The 15226-nt window shown below is 44.6% G+C and overlaps 6 protein-coding genes across 6 annotated transcripts; 3 read left to right on the forward strand and 3 right to left on the reverse strand.

The window, feature by feature from the left end:
- Positions 1 to 408: 408 nt before the first annotated feature.
- On the reverse strand, positions 409 to 624 carry AGABI2DRAFT_46855 (hypothetical protein; the record flags this gene model as incomplete). Its single annotated transcript, XM_006463230.1, has 1 exon — positions 409 to 624. A coding segment is annotated over one exon (216 nt), but the record flags the coding sequence as incomplete, so codon positions are not given.
- A 341-nt stretch (positions 625 to 965) lies between these two features.
- On the forward strand, positions 966 to 2251 carry AGABI2DRAFT_194162 (hypothetical protein). Its single transcript, XM_006463231.1, has 5 exons — positions 966 to 1006; positions 1060 to 1274; positions 1512 to 1553; positions 1631 to 1744; positions 1804 to 2251. Exons 1-5 carry the CDS (start codon positions 973 to 975, stop codon positions 1831 to 1833), a joined length of 435 nt encoding a protein of 144 aa, XP_006463294.1. The 5' UTR covers positions 966 to 972; the 3' UTR covers positions 1834 to 2251.
- Positions 2252 to 2368: 117 nt separating this feature from the next.
- On the forward strand, positions 2369 to 3253 carry AGABI2DRAFT_73476 (hypothetical protein; the record flags this gene model as incomplete). Its single annotated transcript, XM_006463232.1, has 6 exons — positions 2369 to 2434; positions 2583 to 2630; positions 2692 to 2841; positions 2890 to 2979; positions 3048 to 3080; positions 3137 to 3253. 6 exons carry the CDS (start codon positions 2369 to 2371, stop codon positions 3251 to 3253), a joined length of 504 nt encoding a protein of 167 aa, XP_006463295.1.
- A 288-nt stretch (positions 3254 to 3541) lies between these two features.
- Positions 3542 to 5066, forward strand: AGABI2DRAFT_194165 (hypothetical protein). Its single transcript, XM_006463233.1, has 4 exons — positions 3542 to 3602; positions 3657 to 3720; positions 3932 to 4108; positions 4274 to 5066. The coding sequence occupies exons 2-4, from the start codon at positions 3666 to 3668 to the stop codon at positions 4537 to 4539; spliced, it is 498 nt and encodes a 165-aa protein (XP_006463296.1). The 5' UTR covers positions 3542 to 3602; positions 3657 to 3665; the 3' UTR covers positions 4540 to 5066.
- Positions 5067 to 7342: 2276 nt separating this feature from the next.
- On the reverse strand, positions 7343 to 11446 carry AGABI2DRAFT_120116 (hypothetical protein; the record flags this gene model as incomplete). The annotated part of the gene is made up of 19 exons (XM_006463234.1): positions 7343 to 7735; positions 7788 to 8041; positions 8090 to 8233; positions 8283 to 8316; positions 8368 to 8911; positions 8962 to 9221; positions 9273 to 9330; positions 9384 to 9528; positions 9580 to 9598; positions 9656 to 9814; positions 9865 to 10012; positions 10060 to 10142; positions 10190 to 10243; positions 10290 to 10421; positions 10470 to 10501; positions 10550 to 10609; positions 10660 to 10728; positions 10780 to 11100; positions 11152 to 11446. 19 exons carry the CDS (start codon positions 11444 to 11446, stop codon positions 7343 to 7345), a joined length of 3204 nt encoding a protein of 1067 aa, XP_006463297.1.
- Positions 11447 to 12523: 1077 nt separating this feature from the next.
- Positions 12524 to 15118, reverse strand: AGABI2DRAFT_239435 (acyl-CoA synthetase; the record flags this gene model as incomplete). Its single annotated transcript, XM_006463550.1, has 17 exons — positions 12524 to 12623; positions 12693 to 12837; positions 12904 to 13002; positions 13059 to 13071; positions 13135 to 13158; positions 13220 to 13365; positions 13416 to 13524; positions 13571 to 13593; positions 13651 to 13780; positions 13845 to 13886; positions 13949 to 14053; positions 14118 to 14149; positions 14205 to 14287; positions 14341 to 14351; positions 14408 to 14666; positions 14729 to 14914; positions 14979 to 15118. 17 exons carry the CDS (start codon positions 15116 to 15118, stop codon positions 12524 to 12526), a joined length of 1647 nt encoding a protein of 548 aa, XP_006463613.1.
- Positions 15119 to 15226: the final 108 nt, after the last annotated feature.

A 15226-nucleotide genomic window follows, 5' to 3' on the forward strand; every position in this document is an offset into this window, starting at 1 on the left:
GGATATTATGACCCAATACGTTTTCATCTAACTCTATCCATTCGTTTCCCTTAACCTATCCATTCTTTTTTGTGTTAAGCATATTACTATTATGTCTGACAGTCTGTGACTTGTAGCTCTATTTATGCTTAACATTATTCCCGTAGAGTAAGACTAGGTATGTACATATAGGATGACTATTATTGTGGACTACGTACGGGCTGTATGTAAATAAAAACATGACGATGCATTCGCGAGCATATTGTGGCAAAAAGTGGTATTCATTTAACCTTTCAATGTTAAATCTCCTCTGTACTGCTTCGCGGATAGAATATCATTCGCCTCTCGCATCTCTTTCAACAATGTCTGCCTCATATATTCCCCCTTCTCATTTCTATGCTGCCGAGCTTGCATAGCCCATTTTACTCTTTTCTCCTGCGGAGGCTCCCATTTACTCTTGAGGATCCTTCTCACAGCTTCTGGGCTTATTTTGAACCTGTCGGCTAGAATAGGGGTTGAAAACTTGGCTGGGTCAAGCTTATGCATATCGCGTAGTCCGTCCATTGCCTCTCGTGATAATTTACGGGGTGGTGACCAACCCTCGGGAAATGTAGATTTGAGGGCGACACGGTGAGATTTCCATTCGTTCGGCGTAGGTTTGGCAGGGGGTCGACGAAGATGGCGAGGGGGAGTGTTTGGTCGAACACCATTGACGGCGTCGTTGTCTTCGGAGAGGTCAACGGGGATGGAGTCGTCGTTGAGGATGGATTTGGGCGAGGGCAGTCCACCGATACCCCATTTACGACGCCCTGCGGCAGAGACAGCGGGTGACGACGACGACGACGGTCGCGTTGAAAAGCAGCGAACAGCGCGTATACAGGACATGACGAAATTAAGCAGAAAATTAGACATTAAACATTTCTTGGTCGATTCGGGATTTGCCGAAGATCGGATTCGGGGTAAAAACGATGCTGAGCACTGTTGGACTCTACCATGGCAGACGTCACCGACCAGACAATCAACGAGGGTCAGTTGAGTTTAACCTCAGTTTCATCCGACGGATCCTAATATTCTATCAAGCATATCTCAAAGTCCGCGATGACAAGCAGGAGACAAATTGGTTACTACTTGACTACGAATCTGATCGCTCCGACAAGTTAAAGCTCACGAGCACTGGCACTGGTGGCCTTGCGGAACTCAGAGACAGCCTCGACGATTCCAAAGCCTCATTTGCGTACGTCCGTGTCAAGTACTCCAATGACAAGGAATCCGTCAGGGAAAAGTTTATACTTGTGGTCCGTGACCTTTGTCTCCTTTCGTTCGATTTCCGAAGTTCCTTCTGTTGACTCCTATCTTTGTTCTCCGTCGGTGACCGTCACTCGTCTCTCTGGTTCTCTCCTTCTCTCGTCCGTGGTTCGCGCCTTCGTGATGATTCTCACTGGTTTTTGACATGTCAACGGTGTTTGCTTTATCGACTTGGCGACCTCGAACTTCATACTATGCGCAAAAATAATGTTATTTGACACCGACAGATTTGGATAGGTCCGAGTTGCAAGGTGATGAGAAAAGCCAAGGTTCGTCGTTCAATTTCTCATGGTTTCTCGATCTGATTCGCCAATCCGTGTGGTTTACAATCTATTTACTCCATCAGATCTCTGTACATACCGCGGATGTTAAGAATGTTTTGAGAGTCTTTTCGATTGAAGTCCCCGCGAGGGAGAGAGATGATCTGAGGGAAGAACCTATCGTAATTCGTTTGCGGAAGGTAAATATTCAGAAGTTCAGTTATTTAGTCTTGGGAATATGCTGATCGGGTGTTTATAGGCTGGTGGTGCGAGCTATGATGGGGTGTAGCGCCGCCTTAGTGGTAGGCAAGGGAAACTCGTACAAATGTGATTTCACCCCGTCACCAATACCCAGAAATACCCGTCAACTTGTCTGTCTTGAGATGAGCAACCCAGGCGGACTGCTCTTTCTATCAGCAATCTTGAGTGCTGATGCCCTGGTTAGCGTTCCTCTGCAAAAGGCACAGCTAACATTGTGATGCAATTACTAGCCCTGCAATTGGGCAACACGGGACATTATCGGGCGTAGTTAGACATTCCGGTAAGCAGCGACATCCCCGTTTCCAAAGTATGGAACACGGACGCTACTTCTCGAAGGTCAAGGAGATGAGATTTTCAGCTACTTCCTAGGCAGAAAACAAGCATTGATGCCAGGTGTCCTCATATCTAGTGAAAATTCGTGTTATAGAATTCTTCGCTCAAATGTCTACCGTAAAGCGGAAATAAGTTCACAGGATAGAACGTGATTATCAAAGATAATCTTATTTATGGATAGACTTTGGCCTTTGTTGCTCCTTAGTCAGAACCATTCTTTTTGTTGCTTAATGGCTTCGTCTGGAGAAAAGACAAGGCAAGAAGTCGTGATTCGATATGCGACACCCGACGATATTGTGCGCATCGTACACCTCCCTACTGTCAACTCCGTTCTAATAGATTCATTATTTTGACAGGGGGATATCCTGAAATTGATTATAGAACTAGTAAAAATAATCAAGAGAACTTTTTTTTTTCCTATGGCTGATTGTCAATTCCTTGTAGGCGGAATATGAGCATGAAAGAGAATCAGCGAAAGCCACTCCGGAACTGGTAAGCTTTTCATCAATACGCTTACGAGTCGCAGAATTCGATATTTATAAATGATGTATAGCTGCAGAAGAACTTATTTGGTCCAACACCTTATGGACACACACTCCTTGCGTTTCTTCCTCCTTCGCACCCGGATTGCGGCAAAGGAGCTATCGGAATGGCTTTGTATTTCTTCAATTTCTCAACATGGACCGGAAAACCTGGAATTTATGTGAGTCTTCTATTCTGGCCCGTAGCGCTGTCAATGACTTGGGTGTAGTTAGAAGATTTATATGTGAAACCAGAATATAGAAATTATGGTGTAGGTAAAGCACTCTTCCGTAGGCTGGGTGAGGTCGCACAAGAGAAGGTAAGGGATCGCATCACTCTTCTTAGTGGACTTCTGAATACAAACTTTTATCTTTGTTTGCTCAACAGGATTGTCCGAGATTGGATTGGTCCGTATTAAAGGTATTCTCCAATGACTCTTTCCCGAGGTAGAAAAAAAAAACTAACCACTACATTAGTGGAATCAACCTTCGATCGATTTCTATGAGAAGAAACTTGGTGCGACGGCGATGAGCGAGTGGATGGGTATGAGATTGGAGGAAAACGGTATTGAAAGATTGAAGTCGTTGGATTAATTAATTAGCAATGCGACTTGGAGAGCCCGGCATCGATTCGGCAACGTGGCAAAATACAAAGTCCGATGATGGTAATTCTCTGAACTTGTCGTTTTCTTCCTTAAATTAAGGTCATTGTGCATTTCAAAATTGACTGAAAATGAGTACGTCATATTCTGGTTGCGCTCCTTTTTTTCTTGAGCTCAATTCATCGAAAGACGACGAAAACGACTTTCCATTGTGGCGTCTACTATGATGTGTACATGTGTTTGGCTGAACCTTATTGCGCCAGACCGGACAATGGTCGGCCTCGTCAGTGACAAAGCCAACAGCTGTTCTCGCCTCCGCACCTCTCCTCCCCCTTCCGGTGGTAATTTTTTCTAAATCTCCAGCAAACTGTCCTTTTTCACCTAATGTCTTCCAGAAACCTACCATGGATCCAGCAAAATTAGCCAAACTCCAGGCTGCCTCCGCCGTCAACCGAATCGGTGCGTTTCTACTCAGATCTCACTGATTCGCCAAGATACGTGTTGGCTGACGTGCAAAATCCCATTTTTTTGCTTATTGTTGCGTTATATGGCTGTTGAAATCCATCGATATCTTCAAATCCCAATATTATGCGTCTCAATCATTCTACGACTCAAATGCTTGTGCGATGCTCGATATATGCGCGGATGTATCGTGTGCCAACGCGTATAGGCGGAAAGGGGACCGTTCGCCGAAAGGTTGTACGAAAACCCAAGGCATCGACAGCTCAAGATGATAAAAAGCTACAGGGTGCACTGAAGAAGTTGAACGTGCAACCTGTTACTGGTGTAGAGGAAGTCAACATGTTCAGAGAGGATGGAAACGTTTTACACTTTACGGCTCCCAAGGGTGAGTTTATCTATTCCTCGGCTTGGTATTCTCTTCAAATTCTGTTGCGTTCATTTGTCGACTTATTCGATTATCTATTTATTTTCATCCCGCCGTTTGATAACTCCATATGCATTCGCGAACGCACTGGCATGTACTAACACCATTTTTCTTGCAAATTTTTAGTGCACGCGGCCGTCACTGCAAACACTTTCGCTGTTTACGGCCAAGGTCACGTCAAAGAACTCACAGAACTCGTTCCTGGAATTCTCAATCAACTCGGACCTGACTCTCTCGCATCGCTACGCAAATTGGCGGAGTCATACCAGGCTATTCAACAAAGCCAACAGAGGCCTGCTGGTGCCGCGGACGATGACGATGACGATGTACCTGACCTTGTGGAGAACTTTGAGGCGGAACCAGAGACCCAAAAGGCTGCAGCACTTGATTGAGCGTGAAGGGTTAGAGAGGGACTGAGCGTAAGGAACAAAATGTGGGATTGAACGATTCTTTGTGTGGACCAATGATGCTCGAGAACTTATCCTTCTTCATTGAGGGGGGCTAGTTAACGAAAAAATGTTGTATGTATGTTAGAGGAGAAGCTGCGAGCATGTTGGGCCCATTTACGATCTCACACTCTTACCCTTTATTTTGCTTTTTCGCCTTCTTTCTTTTTCTCAACTTGTACACCAACGAAACACAGTTTGATGCGACCGGTTCTTGGTTCCCCATCGTTTTTTTCACCATGTTATGTTGTCTTGATCTACTCGCATAAAAAATTGCTTTCCTGGATGGCTAGTCTGGTTGATGTTTTCGAAGCCATACGTTAAACTCGTGCAGGGTTTAACTTCTTGGGATTAATGGGGGAGGCCAAGTTTTAATTGTGTCATAGAGAACTCCGGTTTCGCGGTGATATGAAGTTTGTATAGTGAAAATTAAATCTCCTCTGGCGAGATCATAATATAATGAGGTTAATACTGCGGCTATTGATCTAGAATAACTTCGAGTGCGGCATGCAGTCTTATGTCGGACACAAGGACTACGAGGTGATTCATACAATATCCGTTAGTGTTTGAAGTGAAGTATTATAACTTACCTTTTCAATGTAGAGGGTCTCTTCCATCGGACTCGAGTCCCTAATGAGGTCCATTTGTAAGATTTGACCTCTAGTTATCGGCCTGTCCGGCAGACCCTTCAAGTTTATCCCATCCGGAATTCATATCTGGTTTTCTAAATCCTTGTGAACTTTTTGTACACGGACGGAAGCGGTAATCCCATTGTTGTACAACTAAGCTATGGGACAGATATATCCGATTTACGCCACTATGACTATTTAGGGAGTAGGCTTCAAAGAAGATTGGTTTCTGATTTTCGAGAAGAGAGATAAGGGTCTGGATGATTTTCGTGGTGGAGTTTCAAGCTGGTTCGTGCTCCCAGGATAAAATCAGAAGGAACATCTCGAACGCAGTGACGTGGGACTTGTAAAGAGTGTTTGGAAGTTTCATGCTACTCCATATACATATATCTTCTCATGTCGTGCATCATTAATCATTCTTGATTTCAGAGATTTTGAGTAGAATTCAGGGACGCGTTCATGTCTGCTCATGTGCAAGATTTCGAAGACACTCTGCCAGTTCGAGAATCATACGATTACATCATTTGTGTATCATGGCTGCTCTTGAAGAGTGAATATTTGAATGTCCATGACAAATCCAAGGGAAGTCCATGTTGAAAGTTGAACCGAGGTGGAGAGTCCGAGGACATACTGCGTATGGTCGTATGTTCTGTCTACATTCTTTCGATATCAATCTCACAGCAGTGTTTCCGACGCACTACTGTGAGATTGATATCGAACATATGACGAGAGCATGATTATAAAGCTCGCAATGCGTACTCATGGCATCTGGTACTATTGCTATCGCTAACTGTCCGATTGAGCTCAATCAGGAATCGCGATTGATTATACTAGCTAAGAAATACTTACTTGGTTAGGATGCTGATAGAATAGGCCAAACAAATGTCCGGAGCAGCAGCAATGATAGGATCAGGAGCTCCAGAACAGGTTTGTCGAAATGGAGATACAGAAGAGGAGATGGTTTTTGGAGAACTCGGAAGTATCATACGCAATGATTGATGTCGATTAACACCAATTGAACTCCGACAATCACCTTTCAGTTGTACCCATGATAAGAAGGAGATGTCCAACGGTCCAATTAACTAGCTCGAAGAGAGCGAATAATGGCGTCGGCGTCGAGCGGGGCCCGTGTGAGTCCATGGCCATGGGTTAAATTTCAGTGGGAAATGCGGTGGCTGACAGTAACCCTAAGGCTTTAACCCAAAATCAAGCTCTTTTTCTTCTTGTTGTCGTTTTCATTTATTTCATGATCTAGATTCTTTGCACGGATAATTTTCGGTACTTTCTAAGTATACTCATAAATACAAATAGTAAAAAGTGAAAATTGCAAGAGAGGATACGCGGAGAAATACTCCAGGGTATCCCTGACACTCTGGATCATAAAAAAGGTTTAGTTCGCAGGATTATTACCCTCTACACCGGAAAGGTTAAGAAACCCTTGCGGGTTCCTCGGCCCTTGGGCTGCAAAGATGTCATCAACCCTCAACATTCCCATCCCCTCCAAATCTTTGCTTTATTCTCCGGTTTTGAGATACTTAGTAACACGACCGGATTCGTCGCTAAATCCTGCTACAAAACCACATCTCCGCCGAATTAAAAGCAATTCAAATAAACTTCTTGATTCAGGGAAGTTCATCATGCACATGTTTCAAAGGTCTTCGACCAAAAATGATATGTACTGATTCCATTACGAGTCCACTTCTCCAAGAGGTACCAAAAAGGCTCTTGACTTGTTTGTGGCACGAATGGTTAACCTTTTAGCTCTCCTGGAGGGTTTGTCCGTGCCCATCTCAACGGCGAACGTCTACAGCAAATATTCCTGCTCAAATATTAATAACCGTATTCCTATGTGGCCGGGTTTTTGAATCTGACAGATTGCGTCTCTCGACAGCTGTCATTATCCATGTGACTGGTGTTTCATGAAATTTTCTACTTATAGCTTTTGGACGATGTTGGTGCAGATAAGATTATCGTTCCAAGTGTTACAATCAAATTTATTCTATAACTAATCTTGTCGCGAAAAATCACATGCATTTTGACGTGATATTGAATGATATTGGACATCATCTACCTTATCAAAAGTATAACTCCAATAATCCAGTTCACAGCTGTAAATGACGCTAGAAATTCCAGAAGCCTAAGGATTTTATCAGATCTACTCCTTCCAGCGCTTTGACACGTCTTAGACTTGGACAAATTTCCAATGTGTCATCCATACTGAATGTACCACTTCCCAGCTGACCTCCTGATAAAAATCCTGCCAAATCGGCCGACGCTTCGTGGTCTCCGTTGGCAAATATCATTTTCTTTTGACCAAGGAGCTCCACCCATTTATCATATGAGATGAAATCAAGCTGCAAATAATTAGCCGCAGCTCCAAACAAGTCATCCCAAGGGGTAGATCGTGGGTGGACCAAATTCAGATATGCAACAGGCGATGAAGGGCTATTAGGATGCTGGACGATGTCAAGAATGGCAATTGCTGCAGCATCAGCAGGAAGCCATAACACGGACTGAAGAATAACTGTCAGCGGTGTAACCGAGGCAAACGCCGGAAAAGTTTACCTCGTCGCGAGAAGGAAGGCTTCCAATGGCCTTTCCAATCTTGATAAGGGCCGGCACCCATTCCTTCACGTTCCAGCGTCCATCAGAGTCTCCACTCAACTGTCCAACACGGACGATTGACGAAACCAATCCAGTGGCTTCACTGATTCTCTGACAAACGCTCTCCGCAACCCATTTTCCCTCAGCGTAACCAAAGCCAGCTGCTGATGACGCTGGGACCGGAGACTCGGGTGCCATTCGATCGGACAACGCATCTGATCACTATAAGCTCACGTATCATGTCAAGGCCTGGAACGACATACTTTTAAATACGGATATCGAGCTGATGAAGACAAACTTTGGCCCGTTACACACCGAGGAACCTATGGCCAGGTCTAGGAGGTGACGCGTGCCAGCAATCAAGTAGCTGAATGATCCCAACCCGACGTTGAAGTCGACCCGCCAGCCTAGGATGTCAATCAGTTCCCAGGAAACTGATGATAAGACAAGTCCAACCGTTGTAGACGATAGTCGTAACCGAGTTTTGAAGCTGTAAGTTTATGTTAAATGTGAAAAGGGTCTCAAGGGCAGTCACTCCTACCTTGGAATAAGTGTCTTCCGTCAAACCTAGTTTATCCTTTGATGGATCGTATTCCAAATATACTATCTTTTTCAAAGCATCCGAATCCAAGCTGGTACCCCAAAGTTTGAGTGCCTCTTTTTGCTTATATTCTGCTGACAGACCTAATACACTCGCTCGGTTAAGCGCATACACCTTGACTATACTTTCGTTTTCGGCTAGTTGCTTGAGGACATAGCAACCAAGTCGACCTGTACTACCAGTGAGCAGGATCGTTTCTTCGCGACGCGGTTCGAGTGAGGTTTTCCACTTCGGTGTTGATATCTCTGCGGTATATCTGGTGACGAGGGATTCCATCTCAAGGCGTCTTGTTTCGATTTGAGTAGCGTGACTCTCTTCGCTGGTATCGTGATTATCCGTTAGGACTTTCCAGAAATAACCTCCGAGCTCCTGTATACTTGGGTGTGCATATACAAAATTGGGTGGAATTTGATGGACATTCGCCTTGTTCTTCGACAAGCGAATAGCGCGCAGCAGACTGTTTCTAATCCAGGTTGTCTGCAAGCTTAAAACAGATATTAGAAGGAGACGGTATACAAAAAGGGTTGGACAAACCTGTCGCATCCTTGTAAAAAGATGTCCTGGTCCGCAGCGATCGGATACTTCATGACTCTCTTAATTGTTCTATCAACAAATTCCATCGCGTTCTCCACAGTCCAAACTTCGGGAACTGGGATATCTGTCTGAGAAGAATCTTTCACGGCCTCGTATATGGCCTCGATCTCCTTTTCATAAATCTTCAAGCAGACTTGCCGTCGCGGTGTTCCTTTGGGCGTAAATTCAAGCGGTTTATTTGAGTTGGTGGTGATGATCATCTGCATGGGGCTTAATTATATTGGATGGCGAAGTATGTTCATTCGACGTACCTCCTTGAAAATCCGAGAGTGTGCGGGAGCGAAGTCATTGACCTTTTCAACAGTTGGCCTGTCGGTGGAAAGTCAGGCTTATTGTCAACAGCTAATAATCATAAGAAATACCAAATCAAATTTTTGAAGGCGATGAATTTCGTCTCATCAGCAGGATCGAAGGGTTCAGCAGGTTGGACAAGGACTCCATTTTGGAAGCGACCGTGACCGAACATGATTGCAGTAGCAATGTTTTTATCCTGGATGAAGATATTTTCTGCTGTTTGTCAGCAACTCCAAAGTATGGTCTGAAATTTTATTCGGATACCTAATGGCACGGGATTTGTCTGCTATGCTGATTAGATGTGTCGCTATTGAATATTAATGTTATCAAGGAGCATCACCTTTTCGCCAGTGGACAAAACTAGCTGATCGTCGACTCTTCCATATACGCAATATCTATCCTTTTCAGTAGGATGGCGTGCAAGTAAGTCACTAGTAGCATAACCTCGTTGTCCTTCGACCGTGGTGTTCAGGACATGCGAATTGTAATTTTTATCCCCCTTGGTTCAGTAGAATTAGCGGTGAAATGGTCGCGGGAAAACGGACATACAAGGACCACCAACTCTCCTACCTCTTCCCCATCAACCATGTGCGAGGACGTAATATGAGCTTTGAAATGACCTGAAAACTTGAAGTATCGCCAATGTTCTACGGTTGTCGACTTCGGAACAACTGCGCTCAGAGACCCGGCTTCTGTACTTGAATAGAATTTCAGGATAGTCGACAATAGAGTCATCGTACTTACGATCCGTAGAAGGGAATAAGGTTGACACCAGCAGTGACAAGTTTGTCCCCAACCGCCCGATTCATTGGAGCCCCACCATATACCTACGCTTCGTAAATCAAATCATCTACAAGAAAGGGCGAAAGCTAACTATTGCGCTCAAGTTACGAAGAATAGGAATGTTTTCAGGAGAACGCGCCCATGCCTGGGTAAGTTAGTCAAAATGACATACCCCGGAGTTATCAAATCACCTCAATGAACATTGGCACACAAAATACTATTTTAGATTTCGTTTGAACGAGTTCGCGTAGAAATACTTCGGGTGTAGGAATAGTAGGAGGATTCGTTGGTTTGAAGCAAGCTGTTACACTGCCTGCACCGACCTTTTACGAAGTCAATGAAATGTCAGCACAGGTAAACGAGCGACTTACGCTCCATGATATCTGACCGATCCCCATGGCATCTATATAAACTGAGTCTGATTACACTCAAGGTGAAAGGAAATACTAACGGAAAAATGGTAAAGAATGAGCAGCAATCGGCAAGCCAGCGAGATCTATTTCTCCATAATCTTAAAGACTCGAATTCAGCTTATACGAAGAACAGTAATGATTGACATACAAGGCACACGACTCCATGAAACAAAATTACTATTGAGCATTGAAATGGGTTTAGGCTGAGCTGTAGAACCTATCAAGAAAGATGGGCGGAGCATTCACCGAGCATGAGAACCAAACATACCAGAGGAGTGTAATATAAGGATGATAGGATCCGCCGAGATACGTACAGGAACCAATTGTTTAAATGTATCATCCTCATTGTAAAGGTCGTCAAACTGCGGTACGGGTAAGATCTTGACGATGATTCCTTCTTTCTCCAAAATCGCAGTGGCTTCGAGTGCAATGCGCTGCATCGCTGAATCCGGGCTCACGAAGAGGAGGTGTAAACCAGTGGTTCGTATCAAGTGTGCAACACCAACAATAGAATTGCGTGTAGAGATTGGAAAGGGGGTGAGTCCCGCATGGATGATACCGACGGTAAAAGTGGTGTAAGTGATGGTATCTGATGCAATATTGAGTCGCGTTTGTATCAAAATTCCAATGTGTTGCCTACCAAGACTGGCCAGTATGCCAACGACAGGAGCTCTTGTTACATCACCAACTAGATCAGAATGATAGCGGGATGCCATCCCATGGCCTCTTTGAATAGCCGCGTATGCTTCTGAATAACATATTTCGCGAGTACCTTTCGTAGAATTTTCAGCATAAGTGAAGACCGGATGTTTCGAGCTGTTCAAAGCGTGGAAAGCGTAGATTTCAGCTAGCGTCAAAGAATCGTTAAAAGGAGGGCGTGTAAATGTAGTGCTCTTCGCTCCCTGTAGGGTGGGTAGTGAGGTAACATCAACCATAGCTACTGGCCGGCGGCAGGAGAAGAAGTTCTGAACCCATATCCACCGAGGTCCCTGCAGAGATATATAGTCTTCATCGGCAAAAAGTTCCTTCGAATAGCCAGAACTGACTTGGCGCCATTAGACCAAGATTCCTAGAGAACAGTGAATCATGCATGTGATCAATGATTCCCACTGATCGCATAATGCCCTTGTGCCATCACTTTGCTGCGTCAGCGGATACCAGCAGATCATCAGATGTCCGCAGCCAGGGTTTTACGGTATATTATTTCAGTGACGATGGGAACGGTGGTGTATGACATCGATTATCAACTGGATCACACCGCTCTAAGTAAAGCGGGCCAAACCATGACCCACATCAACGAACAACTCGGATTTGCACAAAAAGTAATGCAACCTATGGAAAGCCACTGGGAGCGGTGTGCTCAGGCATCGCTCTCACGGACCCATGGTACCTTTTGAATTTGTAGTGAATGCTATATATAGCGTCTAAATCTTGTACGTGTAACGACTGTGTAACGTGAGGGACTTGATCAAGTTCTTAACCTTGTGATTTCAATTCACACATAGCTCCTCCCACCATCTACCTTTCTTTCTCTTCAATGACTTTTCCTCGAATGATTTGCTTCAGCAGGCTTCTGATGTCATCAGGGTGTCATTGAAATAATCAAAGGGCATTTCAGGGTCACAGCAACTCTTTCGATGTGATGCGGTATCAAATAAAAATTGCCCTGACGATGTCAGTGATGTCAAAGTAAGTACATATATACGCTCAATGCAGTCAATGCATACGCTACTAATCCGTGGTAGTCGAGGGTGGCGTAGGCGGTCACGTCGGGATATGAGTTTGTACTCATAATTTTAACTCCAACCTTTGATACATTATGATTGTCGGTAATATAAACAGTTTTCGAGGCTAGACGTTATGTGGCATGATAAAAGACTATGTGTCCCCTTGAACATCTCGTCCCACTTTTCTGGTCCAGAAAAGTCTGTCGGCGAGAAGCTGAACGCAGTAACACATTGGCCGATCAAGAATGATACTGGTAACGGACAAATAAGATTCAACCAGAACATTCATACGACAATTCGTAAACGCTTCTCTTCCGCAGACAAGAGGGGCCATCGATTCTTTAGAAACTCCCGAAGTTTGACTCTTAAAATCTTTCCCGAAGGACTGATCAGACACCGCATCAAAAATCGCATCAAAATGATTGGAGCATCTGAATTGTAACATATACCTCACCTTTTCGGTACCTTTTCAACGAAGACAACACCACCTCGGAGTTGTTTATGCCGTGCTACACGCTCTGCCACGTATTTTTGGATTTCGCTGCGTTTCATATCAAGTGTTTTTGGATCATGATGATTGAAGGAGTCTTTGAGAACCACTGTAAGCGAGAGGAGACACAACCATCAGTTTTAGAGGCCCGCGTGCAATTGCAAACAACACATACCAAATGCAAGAGGCATTTCTGTTGCTCGACTTTCATCGGGCAGTCCAGTAACAGCAACGTCCTGGATATCCTCATGTTTCAATAGTAGATCTTCAAGCTCTGCTCGGGGTGATAAACATCTCATACTGATTCAGCCGACACCTCGGCAGACTTACCCGCCGGCGGCACCTAGTTAGGTTGAGTCCAATCAGATGATACAAACGAGGAAAGCAAAAGAAAAGCCGAACCGACCTGGTAGCCATTGAATTTGATAAGCTGTACAGATAAATTTCAGGATGAACCCAAACCAGTAATCAGAGTTTGATGAAGCACGTACTTCCTTGACTCGGTCGAGGACATAGATATAGCCGTCATCGTCGATTTCTACTACATCACCGGTATGCATGAAGCCTTCACTGTCAATTGTCTCTGCGTTGAACTTTGGTCTATCTTTATACCCAAGCATGATATTTGGGCCCTTCACTAAAGATCATATCAGCCGCCGTAAGTGGAACGATTTGTATATGACTGACAGCATAATTCTCCATTTTCAAGGACTTTCGCAGTCATGTTCGGTGCCAATGCACCAACTGCTCCCGGTGGTGGACTATTCGACACATTGCTGATAGATATCTGATATGGCTGAGGTTGGGCGTGATCACCGAGAAGGTACTAAAGAGTATCTTACAATGGCGCTGGTTTCGCTCATGCCTGAGATGGAGATTGTAAATGTGGTGTCGTTCAGTGCAGCTGTCGTTCCATACTAACCATACCAAGAGTGCACGGGAACACCCCACCGTTTCTCTAACAACGACTGAAGATCTTTTCCTAGTGGCGCTGCCCCAGATCTCCATTCGCGAAGTGAGCTAGAATTGTACGCGGTCGGATCTACATCTCCCTGTGGCGCCCGAAAAATCAATGAGTAGGAAACCCCCGAAGTCATATGACTCCAAACTACGAACTTTGATCAGATGAACAGCGATTGGCGGCACAATATGACATGTCTAAAAATTACATTAAATCATTATTAATGGTCGTTTCTGGATTCGCAACTTAAAGCACGTACCGTAACACGATAATAGTCTATTGCCCTGACAAATTTCTGCAGGTGAAATTCGGGGAAAACGACAACTTTGGCACGAATATACGGCGCGACAAGGACGTGAACAAACTGGTAGCAGCGGTGGTGGTGGTTAAAAATATGATAGACGGCAAGGGACAGGGTGCCAACGTACAATCCCGAACATGTGTGCCATGGGAAGGACGCCTACAGTGACAAACTGTCAAGACCAAGATTCCGTGGAAGAACCAATTTGGAGTACCGATCCAAACTTCTTTGTCGGTGAAAGATTTCGGGGTCATCCCTATCGCTTGCAAAACAGCGCTAGTCAAGCCCGCGTGGGACCTGCAAAATAACTGTTCATCATTTATGGCAACGGGAAATCTTTGCTTGCTTACAATTGAACACCCTAACAGGATACATTGAATGAGGACCTTCGCTTCGCTTTAAATTGGCAATACAGACCTTCGGCAGTCCGGAGGTTCCAGATGAATAACAAAGAAGACAAATATCATCCGCAGAGACTTGCTCTAGGTGCTGATTCTTGGACAGGTCTTCAAGTGAGGGTTTGATACAGCGTATTCCATCGACGTCTCGATCAGCTAGCACATAAAGCTTGTTGTGTACCGAGAGTCCGCTGACTCGACATGCGGCTTTAGCAGTCTCAAGTCGTTTTGGGCTTGCTACAACAGCAACGGCCTTGGAATCAGTAATTTGATATGCTCTGTTTATGGTTGTATTTCGTCAATGGGCCAAGCGTGAATATTCGATGCGAAGAAAACTTACAGTTCTTCCGGTTGATACATCGAGTTGACAGGACATCCGATAATTCCGGAAACAAGAAATGCGAATATTAACACTGGGAAGTCGACGGAGTTTTCTGAAAATACGACAACGGTATCACCCTTCTTGAAACCATTGTTGAGGAGTTGTTGCGCGAGAGAGATACTACGATTTTTAAGTTCCGAGTACCTATGGAGGCAATATAAGTGAACTTGGGTAGCATACCAAAGACGGATATGGAGGTAATTCTCACTTAAGCCCTTTACCTGGGTCTTCTTCCAGGTATAAAATCTTGTCGCGTTCTTCTTCAGTCTCTGCCCCTTTGCGGAAGACAAAATCCCACAGGGTTGCAGTGCTCAGAACAACGTCGGGGTATGTAGACTGGTAAATCATGGGTTCAGCTTGAGAATGGAGCATGGGGGGCAACAAGCCAATTTTGAAGGTTTCAACGTACCGGTGGCAGGAGTCCAGATTCTATAGGCTAAATGACCCTGATTAAGG

This window comes from Agaricus bisporus, assembly GCF_000300575.1.
Source record: "Agaricus bisporus var. bisporus H97 unplaced genomic scaffold AGABI2scaffold_8, whole genome shotgun sequence".
Classification (NCBI taxonomy): domain Eukaryota; kingdom Fungi; phylum Basidiomycota; class Agaricomycetes; order Agaricales; family Agaricaceae; genus Agaricus; species Agaricus bisporus.